At 34.4% G+C, this 13,706-nt stretch overlaps 1 protein-coding gene across 6 annotated transcripts in view; it reads left to right on the plus strand.

Annotated features, from left to right (window-relative positions):
- Positions 1 to 13,706, plus strand: part of FMN1 (formin 1) — a 177,923-nt gene that overhangs the window by 126,762 nt on the left and 37,455 nt on the right. For all 6 annotated transcript variants that reach the window (XM_033515062.1, XM_033515064.1, XM_033515063.1 and 3 more), the window contains one exon: positions 12,010 to 12,102. In XM_033515062.1, the coding sequence (XP_033370953.1) occupies positions 12,010 to 12,102 (93 nt within the window). The remainder of the gene's footprint in view (positions 1 to 12,009; positions 12,103 to 13,706) is intronic.

Consider the following 13,706-nt stretch of genomic DNA (forward strand, 5'->3'; position numbering starts at 1 on the left):
AATTGCTAGATTAGGTCACTGCCATCCTTAGGATAATTTCAAAGGTTAATAGTGGTAGGAAAGTATCAGTTGTTGTTTGTTCGACCCGGGCATAAGGGAGTGCTCTATCTCCTCTCATCGCTTGGCCCTGTAAGCCCCTTGGCCTGCCCTCCTTTGGGCTAGTTTTTGCAGAAACATGATCTGTGTTTGATCTTGTACTTTTTTCAGCATGTAGTCCTGCTGTCATACATCTTAGTCGCACAGGATCTGCATTGAGGCTGGGACCTGCACATCATATTTGTTCTACATTGTAAAGGCACAAGCAGCGAGTAGGAAAAGCTAAACTCTTCTAAAATAAAAGCTTCAGCTTTCTTGTAATCACTGATTTCTGTTTACTAAGCCAGATTTTTGTAGGTATTTATAGGAAATCTAGAATAATTGTTATCTTGAGGTTGTTTTCGCAATTCTTTGTAAAGGTGTATGTTAAAGCCAGACAAAGCAATTAATATACAAAGTTAATGATAACAAAGATGTGAAACAAAAAAGGTTGTGGAAATGTTTTCAGATGTCAGTATTTTATCACTTAGAAATATACAACAGATTCTAACGAGCATTCCTGTGATTATTTCTCTTCTATTTAAACAAAAAAAAATTCTCTTATATAAGAACTTCCCTTTTTTCAAAGATTCCCTTTCAAAATTTTTCTTCAGTTAATGCTCTAAGTTAATTTTTAAATCAGAATTTTAATTGAAGAGGTTATAATTTTAACACGTACAACAAAGATTTGATGAGTCTCTGTAGTTTATTGTAGCCATTAAAAAGTTGTGGCTGCTGGCAGAATACCAGTGAAAGTCTAAAGCTGAAACAGATGTGAGTAGCAGAAACCAAGTCCAGAGAAGCGTCGGGCCCAGCTATCCAGACAGGCGCGGCCCTTCAGATGTGAATAATTTGAACAATATTAACTGGGGCTGCCTGTGTTATAGGGTACATTGGATTTGTTTCACAATTTGTTGGCTTAGGTAGTCTTGAGCAGATTACCTTGGAAGTGGGATGAGACAAAAGTAATAAATGGAAGAGATGTTTTCATTGTGTCATTAGGGAATGAACTAATGTTCCTGTTAGTGACTTCACTTTTTTTCTGAGAGTTGTAAGGAATAATTAAAAAAAAGAAGCATATCACTTCTTGCAACTGCAATGGCAATTTTGATAGTTATTTTCATATTAGTTGTCATTTAGTATTTAAAAATGTTTGACTAATGACTGCTTTAACATCCCATATTTAACTAGTTTATCAAGGCATTAATTTCTATTTCTAACATGCATATTAACATAGGAAAGATGGAGCTATCATAAGTGTCATGTCTTATAAACCTCATGGTATAAACTTCTGGTTTGAAATACCTAGACACTGTGGAACCAAAAGTTCAAATCTAGATGGAGTACAAACCCTTTCATCCTTTTCAGATAAACATATTGAGTTCCATACAATTTGCTGTGTTTAAATCTTTCAGATTAGACTTTAAATGTACAGGATAACTTTACTCTGAAGGGATTAGACTGAAGTTAGACTCAGGAATTCAAAAAGGTTTTTGGTGAACCTTAATCCAATAGGTTTTTAAAACATATTCCAAAACAAGCTTTTTAATCGTGAGTGTTTTAGGTTAGGAAGAATGAGAAACAAAAATATGTATTTAATATAGGCTTTTAAGGGGAAAGAAGTGAATTTTAGGTGGTAAGATGAAAATTTTAGGGTGAAATCTGGTTCCACTCTAACATCCAACTAGAAAGAATTTTCTGTAAACTCAGGTTTTCACTCCAGGCCTGTTGGTGTATTTCCAAGGTTTTCATATATCACACAGTATCATAAGCAGATACATTTATTCACTGAACACCTGCTAGCTTTCCAGTTAATCTGTAGAGTTATGGAAATAAAAGATCTTGCTTTGTTTAAGATTGTAAAACATCCTTGTCTAGGGCTGTGAATGATTCCCACATTTTTCTTTCCCTATGACCAAACATGATTTACCTTCTAATTTGGACAATGCCACTTGGTATTCTTGAAATTAGGATTCTTCTGGAATAAGCACAGAATGTTTTAAATATGTAATCATAAAATTTTCAGAAAGAAAGCCACATTACTGAAGTTGGATGGACTAGAATGAGTTTTACCATGAATCCTTTTATTAGCAATGTCCAAAGTTGAACAATTTTAATTAAATTAGTTAAAATTTAATTAATCCCTGAGGATGGTTTTAATCTGTCATACTCATTCCTCTTCTTTGCAATATAGTACATAAAATTTTAAATTTTGTGCTGCTCTGTTCCTCAAAAGAAAGCAATATTAGATGCCTCATGTAATATGTGATGCTCATTACAACTTTTTTGTATTCTTGACCTTGACAAATGAAAGAACAAAGGTGTTTATTGAATTGTTAAAAAGGGAAACCAGGGTTGGTCCATTCTAAGTATTTTCAAGAGTCACTTCTATTTCTCATAATTAATTAATTTTACTCTGAGAGAGATTGTAACATTCTGATTCCACTGAAAATCCACATACCCTTTACTTTCCTCTCCTTTCATGGCCACCTGTAGAAATATTGGTTACAATTTTCATACCAATATTTTTTCAGTACTGTATACAAGTTTTAAATTTTTATGAACTTAACTGTGTGTGTGAGTATATATGTGGGTGTTTGCAAACACATGCATGACAGGAAAGAAATCATCTGAAATAAAAAGACTTTAGGGATCTGCTATATAATTGCTGGAGACAGAAGGCATTGTTTCATACTGGGCACTTCTTAACCTATTTATTGACAGATCTGTATCTTGCATTAGTATGTAACCCCCATTTTTTCCCCATTTGAATAGGAGAACTTTACCAAAACTTCTGTTTATGTGAGCTCCATTTTGTAAAGTTGCATAATCCTCATGAAAAGATGAAAAGGGAAGTAAGTAAATTGATGCATAACACATTGAGAAATTACAGTGTTGTGATGGCTATTTCCACGCTGGTTTTTATAAAGAAGCGTTACAAATATTTAAAATGATAGAGAAGTGCAGTTTGGTAGGTGGAATGTACATCTGGAGGTGCTGTGATCCAGAGCCTTTGAGCAAGAGTAACTTCATATTTCAATCACGTTGAGCAGGGCCATTGGCATAGTTTTGAATCTGAGGATGGAAATCCCAACACCTCTATGGGCACCTGTTCCAGTGCTTAATTGCTATCTTGAATATTTTTATTTATCCTATGTGAGAATTTCCTGTGCTGCAACTTTGTGACTATTGCTCCATTTTTTTAGATGTGCATTCCTGAAAAAGTCTGGTTCTGTCTTCTCTCTAGTTATTCATTAGACAGTTGACATGAAAATCTAGATCCCCAGCCCACTTTCTCTAAATGGAACTGAACATACCTGGCTTCTTCTGGTATGCAGAAACATCTTCTTCAGATGCTTCATTTAATTTTCATTCCTAAATGTCATGATGTAGTAGTTGGGTGGTTAGGAAAAAAGTGAGAAATATCCATGGAAGTGACTCCTCTGAGAGAGGCTGCTGGGAGTTTCTTTTCTGCTTGAGATCGGACCAATAGCTAGCCAGTTTTGAGACTGACAGCATTTTGGACCACTGAAAATTATGATCACCTTTGTGAATACCACGTTTTAAACCCAAACCCGGGAATTGCTCATCTCTTTGTTTCCAGCTTTGAAAGGTATCGGAGCTGTGGTGTGGCTGGCCCGTTCCCCTGCCCAGACCTGTGCAGCCTGGGGTGGGAGGACGGGTCTGAGCCGGACTCCAGCAGCTCCTGGGTGGGGAACGGAGCCCGAGGGGCTTTCCCCAGCCCCAGCCCAGGCTGGGCTCTGCCGTGGCTCCCGGCCCTGGGCTGGGGCAGGCCACAGCTGCTGACATACATTACTTTGGTAAAGGCTGTTCTGTGGGCTGGAGTTTTAATATAATCATGATACAGTAATAATCAATAGTGTGAGGATTATAGTGTTACGGAGTTTTGACTGATGTTTGATTTGCTGTGATAGACAGTAAGCTTACTGGCTCACATCAAGAAAATTCTAATGAATATATCCGTTTTGAGTATTAGCTTTCTAAATAATTTGTAGGGTTGATAGCTTTGTCTTGATAGAAGATGATTGCTTATTCATTACAGGAGGATAGTATTCCAAAAAGTATCAAACACGCTCTTCTAAAATATTTTCAGCCAACTGAAGCCGTAGTTTAATTTAAACTAAATGTTTTAAGTCAATTTAAAAGAGGGGCTTAAATGTTTGACTAACATACATGTCAAAAAATCTTCCCAGCAGGAGCAGAGAAGTTGTATGATAATTTAGAGGACACTTTAATTTTCTTTATGTTAGTTATATGTTCTTTAAAATTTTGGAGGTGCAAGCAAGTAGAAATTCGAACTAGGTGGTAGAATGTGAGGAGCCAAATAGGTGCATATGTTATTTCTCTAGCTCATAGCATAAAATAGGCATTTTGTTTTGTGTGTGGTTTCACTCTTTTTGCACAGTCCAGTATTTACATTATGTATTTTGAGGCAATGCAAAGTGATGTAAGGAAAAGAGCAAAAGATGGCTTTGTACAGGAAAAGGGGGTTTTTTTGCAAGACTTGGCAACTTTTTTCATTCTGTGAGTTTTCTGACCACTTTTTGAATAATCTCTTGCCTCAGTAGGATGAGATGTTTCAGTTTGTTTTGATTTAGAAAGATCCAGGACAGGCATTTTCTGTATGTGCATTGGATTTTATTTTACAATAAAACTAACTTTTTTGCATTTTTCCACTGGTAATGTTCATGTGTGAATACATTTGGTATAGATTTTTCTAAGTGGATCATTTCTTAAAATTTCATTAGATTTTTTAGGTTTTGATAAAAAAAGGATAGTATGGAATGGTTTAAATATTCAGATATATAATAGAGGAGAAAAGCAATCATGTTTTTGAAGAGTTTATTCCCTGAAAGCAGATGTCTGCATGCGTGCACAAAGGCACAGAGAGAAAGCTTTCAGTTGGTTAAACAATGGCATGCTGTTAATTTTTTTTTATGTATTTTTTTCCTTTGGCTAAAGAATTCTCAGAAATTTCTTGTTAAAAATCATTCTGCAAATGTTAAGATTCTAAAATTAATCTGGGAAATGCCGCACTTAGGATTTTCTGTGCACTTTTTTGTGTGCCCTTTTAAATAAATAAATGCATGTGTGTATGTTAAGCAATAGTTATGTAGCTATGAAGGATACATCTGGGAGCAGGTAGTGTACATCTGGGAACAAGAGGAATACTGTCCCTATCAATGTGTATGATGGATAATCAATTATGTAGTTTGGAGAGTGTTAAATACTGGTGTTGGGAGGAATGATGACTTCATATTTATGGACCTCATGAGCTTTTCCTCTGGTGGAAATATGCAGTAAAAGACAGGACAGATCTGTGCTAGAATTGAGACAGTCATGTATCAAAGATTGAAAGCGCATTAGTTAAGACCATGGGGTACAAATTAGTAATAGTGCGGATAATTAGCACTTTGGGAAGTGTTCCTGCTAATATTATAGGTAGTTTATGATTTCACATGATTTAAATCTAAGCTGAATGCTCCAGTTGAATCAAACTTCTACCAGCTTGGTAGAAGAATTAATTAGTTCCAAATTTATGATCTGTCTTGCACAAAAAATCAGAGATCCAGCAAAAGAGAGGAAAGGAAGAAATCACTTCTCTGGCTTCTTAAAGTTTCAGCCATTGCCCAATTCTGTTATGTCTGATCCCTTATTCAGTACAATAAGTGATAAAATGTTTGAATGTTTGGAAGGTCCCTTTTGTTCTTAGCACAGTAAAAATCTTTGCTCATCTGATGAAAATATTATTCCTGCTTCTTAAAAATGTTGTCTCCCTCTCAATTACCCAGACAAGACTCTTTAGTTTCAAAATACTCTTTTTTTTGTACTGTTCAAAGCAAAGGGAAATGTTCCAGTTTCCCAGCAGATTTTGTAGCGCACAGTTCTACACTCTTGACAGATCTTAATGATGTGTGGAGTTCTGTATATCTGGATCTTGACACTTAACAAAAATTTTCTACTAATAATGTGTGTTGGAATCACTTAAAGGAATCTTTCAAAGACTTGACTGGAAAATTATGATGCTTTAGTCATTATAATCATTTATATGTAGTGTTCAGTCCCTTGCAGTGTACTTCTCTGCTGAAGGGTGCCCTGAATATAAACTACCATTTCAGAAGGAGTACATTAAGCAGAGACTCAGATATGTTGCTATGGTGTGAAAAATATTTAGTTTTTCTAGCAGTCTTCGTTCATTTTGCTAAATGTATTCTTGGAAAACAATTTTAGCAGAAAGGTTTTTAAATTATTTGTATAAAATGTTGATGTCCTTTCACTAAACAAGGAGCTAAAAGATTTTGGTTTTGGTTAGTTGAAACTAATATAGGCCTGAAAGTTCCTCTCTATGCCATCACTAACTAAAAGTTCAAAAATGTTGATGAACTTATAATTAACAAACAAAACCCCCTCAAAATGCAAAGGTAGAATACCTGATCAAACATGTGAGAATTGTCAAGAATACAGAGTGTTTTGTGTGCCACATATTCAGTTATTTCACTTTCCTCATCTTAGGACGTACCACTGACATGTTTTTTTCTATCTCATTTATACATGACAGCTAGAGCACCTAAACAGATTTTTTTTTTGTGTGTCACTAGAAAATGTGCTTTACAAAAAGACTAGACTTTTTATTTATCCTCTGAAATATTTTTTTAAGAAGGAATTACTATATGTGAAGAAAATAACTATATAAAAGCACATTCTTTTAAATTAGCTGAAAATATCTTCACAGCACAGTAGTTATACAAGCAATTAATAGGTTAGAATGATGTATTTAGTTTTATGTGTGTTAACACTTTTTGCATTAAATTGTTGACCTTTATTTAAGGCAATAAAAACTGAGCTTGAGAAGAGTGCTACCAAAGTCTGATGCCCTTTTACATTTTTCTCGGATAGCTTTGTCTCAGAAAACTTCCACCCCACTTCATAGCATTTCCATCTCTGCTTTGTTCAAAGGCTTCTGTATTAGTTAGCCCCACTCTGGCTTCGGTGGTAGTGCTTGAACATTTGTGCGTTCTGTTATTGACGTGTACTGATTATCAATATGTGTCAAAAAGGGCAAATAAAATACTGTCCCTGAACCTTCCCTGAGTCAATAGCAGCATAGCCTCTTGCATTTGGAAGTTGTTAAAATTCTTACCATGCTCCCACGGAATCAAGATGAGTCTCTTCCCTTCTGTACATTATTTAAAATTCTATCTGAGAAGAAAATTTACATGCAAGTTTATACATAAAATGCATTGAATGAATATCATGTGAACGGTTTGAGTAAGTAGGTACCTAAGTGCACGTAGTAACGGGAGACCATAACCAGATCCTGCTGCAGTGTGCAATGGGTAAACATGCCAGGAATGATTTGTTTAGCTTGCAAAGTTGTTTCCAAGCAACAAAATTAATAAAGCAAAACCAAAGGAACTAAATCAGGAGAAAATTATGTAGCACTTGTTGAATAATATAAATTTACTAATTTTATCACAGGTTTATTAAGTTTTTATTTGGGCATATAGATCCAAGTAGCATAACAGGTTTCTGCACTGTAAAAGGTCATGGGTTCTCTCATACAGAAATATGGGGTTATTTGGCATTATACCGAATTCATTTGCGGTATGATTTCAAATTCTCTTTGAAACATAAAAGGTAAGAACTTTAAGAAAGAATTATCAAACAGTAATCCTTCTGTCAAAGGTATGCCTCCTTTGTAACAAAAGAAAAGAGTAAGCCTGGCAGTATAACCTGCCATATCTGAACAGACAGGAGCAGGGGAGCTTTAGCAGCTTTCACAAAGGCATAACTCATGGGGTATAGTGTCAGTGACAGGTTTATAGGAATTCATGGTGTTGATACTTGATTTTGCTGTCAGGCTGATCCCTGTAAATGCTATTGGTGGGTTCTGGTGAGTAAATAGTTAGTAATTTACTGTTATCAACTTCAAACTATTTCTTGTTTTGCATTTACTTTAAAAATGGTGCTTAAAAAATTCCAAATTGTGTCTGATTGACACAGAAATGCTCTTTACATGAAAGTTTGTTTATGGTCCATGATTCTTTTGACAGATTTACAAGTGTCTGTGGAGTTTTAAGACTATTGCCCAATAGGCATTAAGTGAGAGACATTCTATTTTGTAAATATTTTCACTTATATTGGGGATTTTTAAGGAACTTTTTGAGCCAAGTACTGCATTAAATCTGAAGACAGTGGCAAACTGATAATCAGCAGTTTCCAGCTTTGTTTTAATGTTTTGCTAATGCTTTCCATTTCTGTGGCCAAGATTTGTAGTGGGTGAAGCATGATGTACATCCAACAATTTGTAATGGCTTTCAAATACTTTTGCACACTTGTATTTTCCTTTTTTTTTTTGTTTTTGCAATAGCTCATTTAGAAATAAACAATTTTCAAAATGGCATACTACATTCAATTTCACTAACATACAGCTCATACCCAGGAAAAGAACCAAAAGTTTATTACATTAGTGGAGAATTTGGATCTGTTTGAACTCACTAATGCTGAAGCAGGTTTTTTATTTTCCAAAATGATTATTTTGGAATAAGATGGTGAGAGGAGACATGTATGTATGGTGTGACAGCTGTCAGCTTCCTCAGAATTCCCTCAGATTCATCAGAATTTTGGAAAGACATATTTTCAGACAGTAGCTTTTCAGTGTGTATTTAAAAGAAGGATTTTTACCTTGAAATCATTCTAATAAAAACTTGTTGAAGTAATTTTCTTTCAAAGAGGAAAGGTTTTGTACTGTAGTGAATACAAGAACAAAGTGTAAAGAATAGATGTAAGATTCCTCATGTTAGAGTATTTTTAGCAAGGTAAAGCAAAGCAATTTATGGAACTAGACTTTCCAGTTTTAGGGTTTTTTATGTAATGTTGGGCATGACATTTTTAATGTTATGTTTCAAGTAAATAAAAACCCAACCAAACAAAAAACCTTATATAACAGGAGACTCAGTGAATGCTAGTTACGAGAAACCTTTTTATTATGTTGTGTTGAGCTAAGGTAGGTCATATAGTTGTATGGTAGACTTCCACCATTACAAAAGCACATTGACAAAGACCACCTGACTTCAATATGTATCATTACAACTGACATTTTTATCAAAACCTTCACAATAATTGTATCATTAAATGCTTTTTCCTCTTCAAAATATGTTTTTACATGTATCTGATTTGTGATTCCTTTGAACACACTTCCATCATTCCTTGCCATGTCTATCCCCAAGCAAATTTGGTCATGTTCTAAGGTTTTTCAGCCTAGAAGATCTCTTTTTCGGGCTTTACAATAGTGTAAACTATTAGAATTTACTAGCATTTATTTGATTTCTGTCTCTTTCAATTTCATTATTTCAAGATAATTTTAAGCATTTGAAACTGCTATCTCATTTCACTTTATATCAAATTTTTTGGGTTTTAATCAGCATCCTGATTCACTTACTCTGTGTCACTTGTCCCATTTTTCTTCATTTCTGTGCCTTTCTTCTTACTGTTCCTCTTCCCTCATTCCAAATATTGATCTCCTTGGTAGGAGTGTTGGGATTCTTCTTAAGAATTCACTATCCTAATTGGATTTTTATTCCATATGCTCTGTGTATTTGTACTACTTATCCAGATTTTCCTGTAGTTTTTGTCATCTGATTAAGGTTAATGTTAGTATTCTCAATTTTAAAAAAAAAAAGAATTACCGAGGGTGGTTTTTATGTGCTTTCTTTTTACTTTAGGAAGAGCTCATCCTAGTCTTGGTCACTTGAATGCATGGGATCTACCTGAGAAACCTTTCAAAGTCTTGTGTCATTTAAGCTTGTAGGAAGCATCCAGGAAGCTTTCAGTGCTACAGATGATGCATTAACAATAGCATATGTTTGGGAAAATCCCTTTCTAGAGTATATTAGAGTGTGTTTAGATACTACCGTAGCTACAAGCTTATTAGTCTAATACATATACATAGAAATTTAATTCTGTATAGATTTATATAAATTTATGTGAGAGTATTATAAAATAAATACTGGTTTGCAGTTGTTGCAACCTCACATGACTGTGAGAATCATGGCCATTTACTGTATTTCAAATGTCTGAACATACTGTGTGGACTATATTACTTCTACAGTTTCATCATTTTATGTTTATCCAAAATAATTTCTAAATATTGCCTTGTTTTTCTGTAGATTTGTCTAAATGAAAAGAAGAACACAAACCTATGTGTTAACTGTTCCAACTTCCAGTCAGAAACTTACAATACAGTCTCAGTTATTTTGCTAGATCTTTCCCACTTATAAATTTCTAGTATCTGTTGTCTTCCAAAGCAGTGTTAGAATTTGCTCGATTTAAATCTCTAATTCTGCAAACATAAATAGTAAGCATACACACATTTCAATCAATGTATTGTGACAGAGAAAGTTCAAATTGTTAATGGTAAACAGCATGTATCATAAGAAAATAAATCCTAAGATGTCATCTAAACTTCCCTGATTTGAGGATTTTTATTTTTTTTTTGCTTAATTTAAATTATTAAAGACACATAACTGAGGAGCTAATAAAGGACTTTCTTTCTCAGTCCAGTATGTTTAAGGCACCACTCCATTCTGCCTACTATTTGGTATACAAACAAATATCCATTAACTTTACTCTGAATAATTTGAAAGGTTTTTCATATCCTACCAGTGACAAGACTGTATATTAAAGATAAACTTAGACTCTAGCCCAGGCCATTTTACACAACCTGTGTGGAGGGTTGCAAAATTAAAATATGCTCTTAGGTGGGAATGGGCATTTTTCAGTATTTTTCTATAAAAATGTCCAAATGTGTTCCTGTTCTCAATTAATTGAAAAACTGTGGTTCTTTTCAGTATGTCCTGATGGTCCAAGGGTATTGTAAGCACAATACTACTTGCACAGTAAAATATATGCATCTATTTTCAACCTTCCATTGACTTCTTACACTGCATTGCAAATTTAAATAATGTGACATTTTAATTACACAGGCTCAACTTCTATTTCCAGAGTTTTACATTATTTTTTATTTAATGATGGTAGCAATATGGTGTGAATACAGTTCATGCAGCCAAAATGTAAGTCTTAGGTTTAACTCTAGAATAAATTTCCATCTGAGTTTTGCTTCTTGGGAGTGAAAAGTTGTGGAAGAAAAATCTTGTAGTTGTTCATAAACTCAGTTGCTAAAAAGATGCTTTCAGTTGGAAAGTAATTTCATTTTGATTTCTGCCTCCCATCATCTTTAATGTGGAACACTGGAATGCACTAAGTTTACTAGAAGTTCTAGGCCTGTTAAAATTGGCAAAAAACCCCAAAGTTTTTCAGAAATTGGCATGGAATTGGTTCTTAAAATAGCAGATAGATTAAATAGTAAAAAAATTGCACTTATATGTAAGTTAACTTTCTTACATACTTCAACTGTTTCATGTCATGGTCTGGGGATGGAATACTTAAGTAATGCTGAATTTCTGCATCTGTTTCAGGAAAAATGGTTGAGTATGAGATGCCTGGCACTGGTTGATTAAAATCAATCCAGATATGAGGCATCCTTCACTCACCACAGAAACAGACTTTAAAGCTTTATGTATATCATCCAGAATTAGTGTGTGAGGTGGGCTGTGTTAGTTGCAAGCCTTAGCACACTGCAGGAGTTTTAGAACAAATTCCTCACTGAAGACAAATTCCACTCTAAACGCATGCAGATTTTTTTTTTTATCATACTAGTATATATATATATAGCTACTAATACTAGCTAGACTAGTTGTATTTTTTATTTTAATGTAATTGCTGGATTCCTTAGTGCTTGTTTATTACCTCTAAAGTAAGTTCAGGTGACTAATTTAGATGTAGGCTCCTATGGTGCTGAAATCTATTTCTGGTACATTACTTCTGTCATAAATGTGTCTCATCTTTTTATAGCCTCTGAAAAGCAGATGAAGTTAGTTTGCAAAGAGTCTTCTGAAGAACATCTCCAGCCCTTCAAGGAGAAATTAGAGGAATTCTTCCAGAAAGGTAACCACATCTGAAAAAAAAAAAATACTTACTGCCAAATAGTGTAGTGGCTTATAAAGTTATGTGTAATGTAAGCTGCATTAAGTATCTGTTTCCTCTGAAAATTCCTGGGGATTATGTTCCTAATAGGCCTAATATATGTTCATATATGTTGATATATGTTATACAGATCTTAGACATCACTTGTCAAAAATAATCACTCCCTTGATCTCACCCATTTCCCATTGGTTATTTATTGCTTTGTTCTTTATTATTATTTGTAGGCAAAATGAAAAATATATTCATCACAGACCAATTTTATCAGAGGGAATATAAACCTTCAAAGACAAAAAAGACAAGTGAAAGACACTTTTTTAAAAAAAGTCCACATGTCATCTTTTCCCCCTAGTGTGAGCTTATAAACTGTCTTTTCCATATTTAAAGATTTTTGTCTTGGCGAGACAGAAATAAGCATCAAAAAAGTGTTTTACCAAGTTAGAGTCTAGAGACAGTGGGTGAAAACCAAGGTACAGTTTGGTAATCAACTGAAGACAATGTAATTGCAGGTTGCTGTTGAAAAGGACAGTCCTGCTTCTTCCTGTTTCCCATACTGTGCTCCCCATCATCTGCTTCTGCCAGCACCATTGCTTCTGCAGCTGTGGAAAATATATGCAGGGGGAGACTTTCCCTCCTCTCCTTGTTGGGAGTGCAGTCTTTTTGGGTAAACAAATTCTGTATTTTTGACAGAGGTACTAGAATTGTTAAGAATTTAATTGTATTTCTCATAGAAATGGTGAACAGTTTAACAATTTACTATTTGAGAAGTCAGTTGAACTATCTGAATCTGCTCATCCAGACAGAATATTAGTGATCATTCAGATTATTGTAATTATTTTTTTAACTAGCCTAATCCTTTTTATAAAGATTGTCCTAATGTCTTTTTAATAACTCTGTTTCATGTGGCTATCTTGTGTAAATACTTTAAAAAATGAAAACAGGTTGTTTCAAAAGTAGCCGTTAAACTGTACTGATAAGTAAGCTGATATTCTCCTTTACCCTTCTCCCAGGCCATGGAGTTCAATGGTTATACTTATTTGATAACATTTTTTTAGGTGCAAGTGTATTTGGACAGTATTTAAACAGCAAATTCCTTGCCACAGAACTAACTTTTAAAACAAAGAAATGTAATGGAAGTCTTGATGTCACTGCAGGATGGTTCCATTGTCTTTCTAATGTATTTAATTGGAAATTTTCACTTACAGTTTAACGATAATATTGAGACTGAATTAGTACTACATATATATATGCATATATATAATTTTTATATATATATATATATATATATATATATGTTTGTATTTCTACAGAACCATTATGATCTCCAGCATGTTTCTTGATATAGCTTGCCAAAGGATTGTAATAATTAATTTTGCCCAGGTCTTTCCAGGACCCTAACCAAATGGTGTCTTCCACAATCGTACCACAGACTCTGTAATTCTTACTGCACTCTGAATCTCTTGAGGGCTGTTCTGGTTGGCAGCTTAGCACCACAGAGCTGTTTGCTTGCTGCCTCTCCATGGGGAGGCAAAGAGGGGGTAGAAGGGTGAATGAAAGAAAACTAATGA

The sequence above is a fragment of the Parus major genome, chromosome 5, assembly GCF_001522545.3.
Source record: "Parus major isolate Abel chromosome 5, Parus_major1.1, whole genome shotgun sequence".
Lineage (NCBI taxonomy): Eukaryota > Metazoa > Chordata > Aves > Passeriformes > Paridae > Parus > Parus major.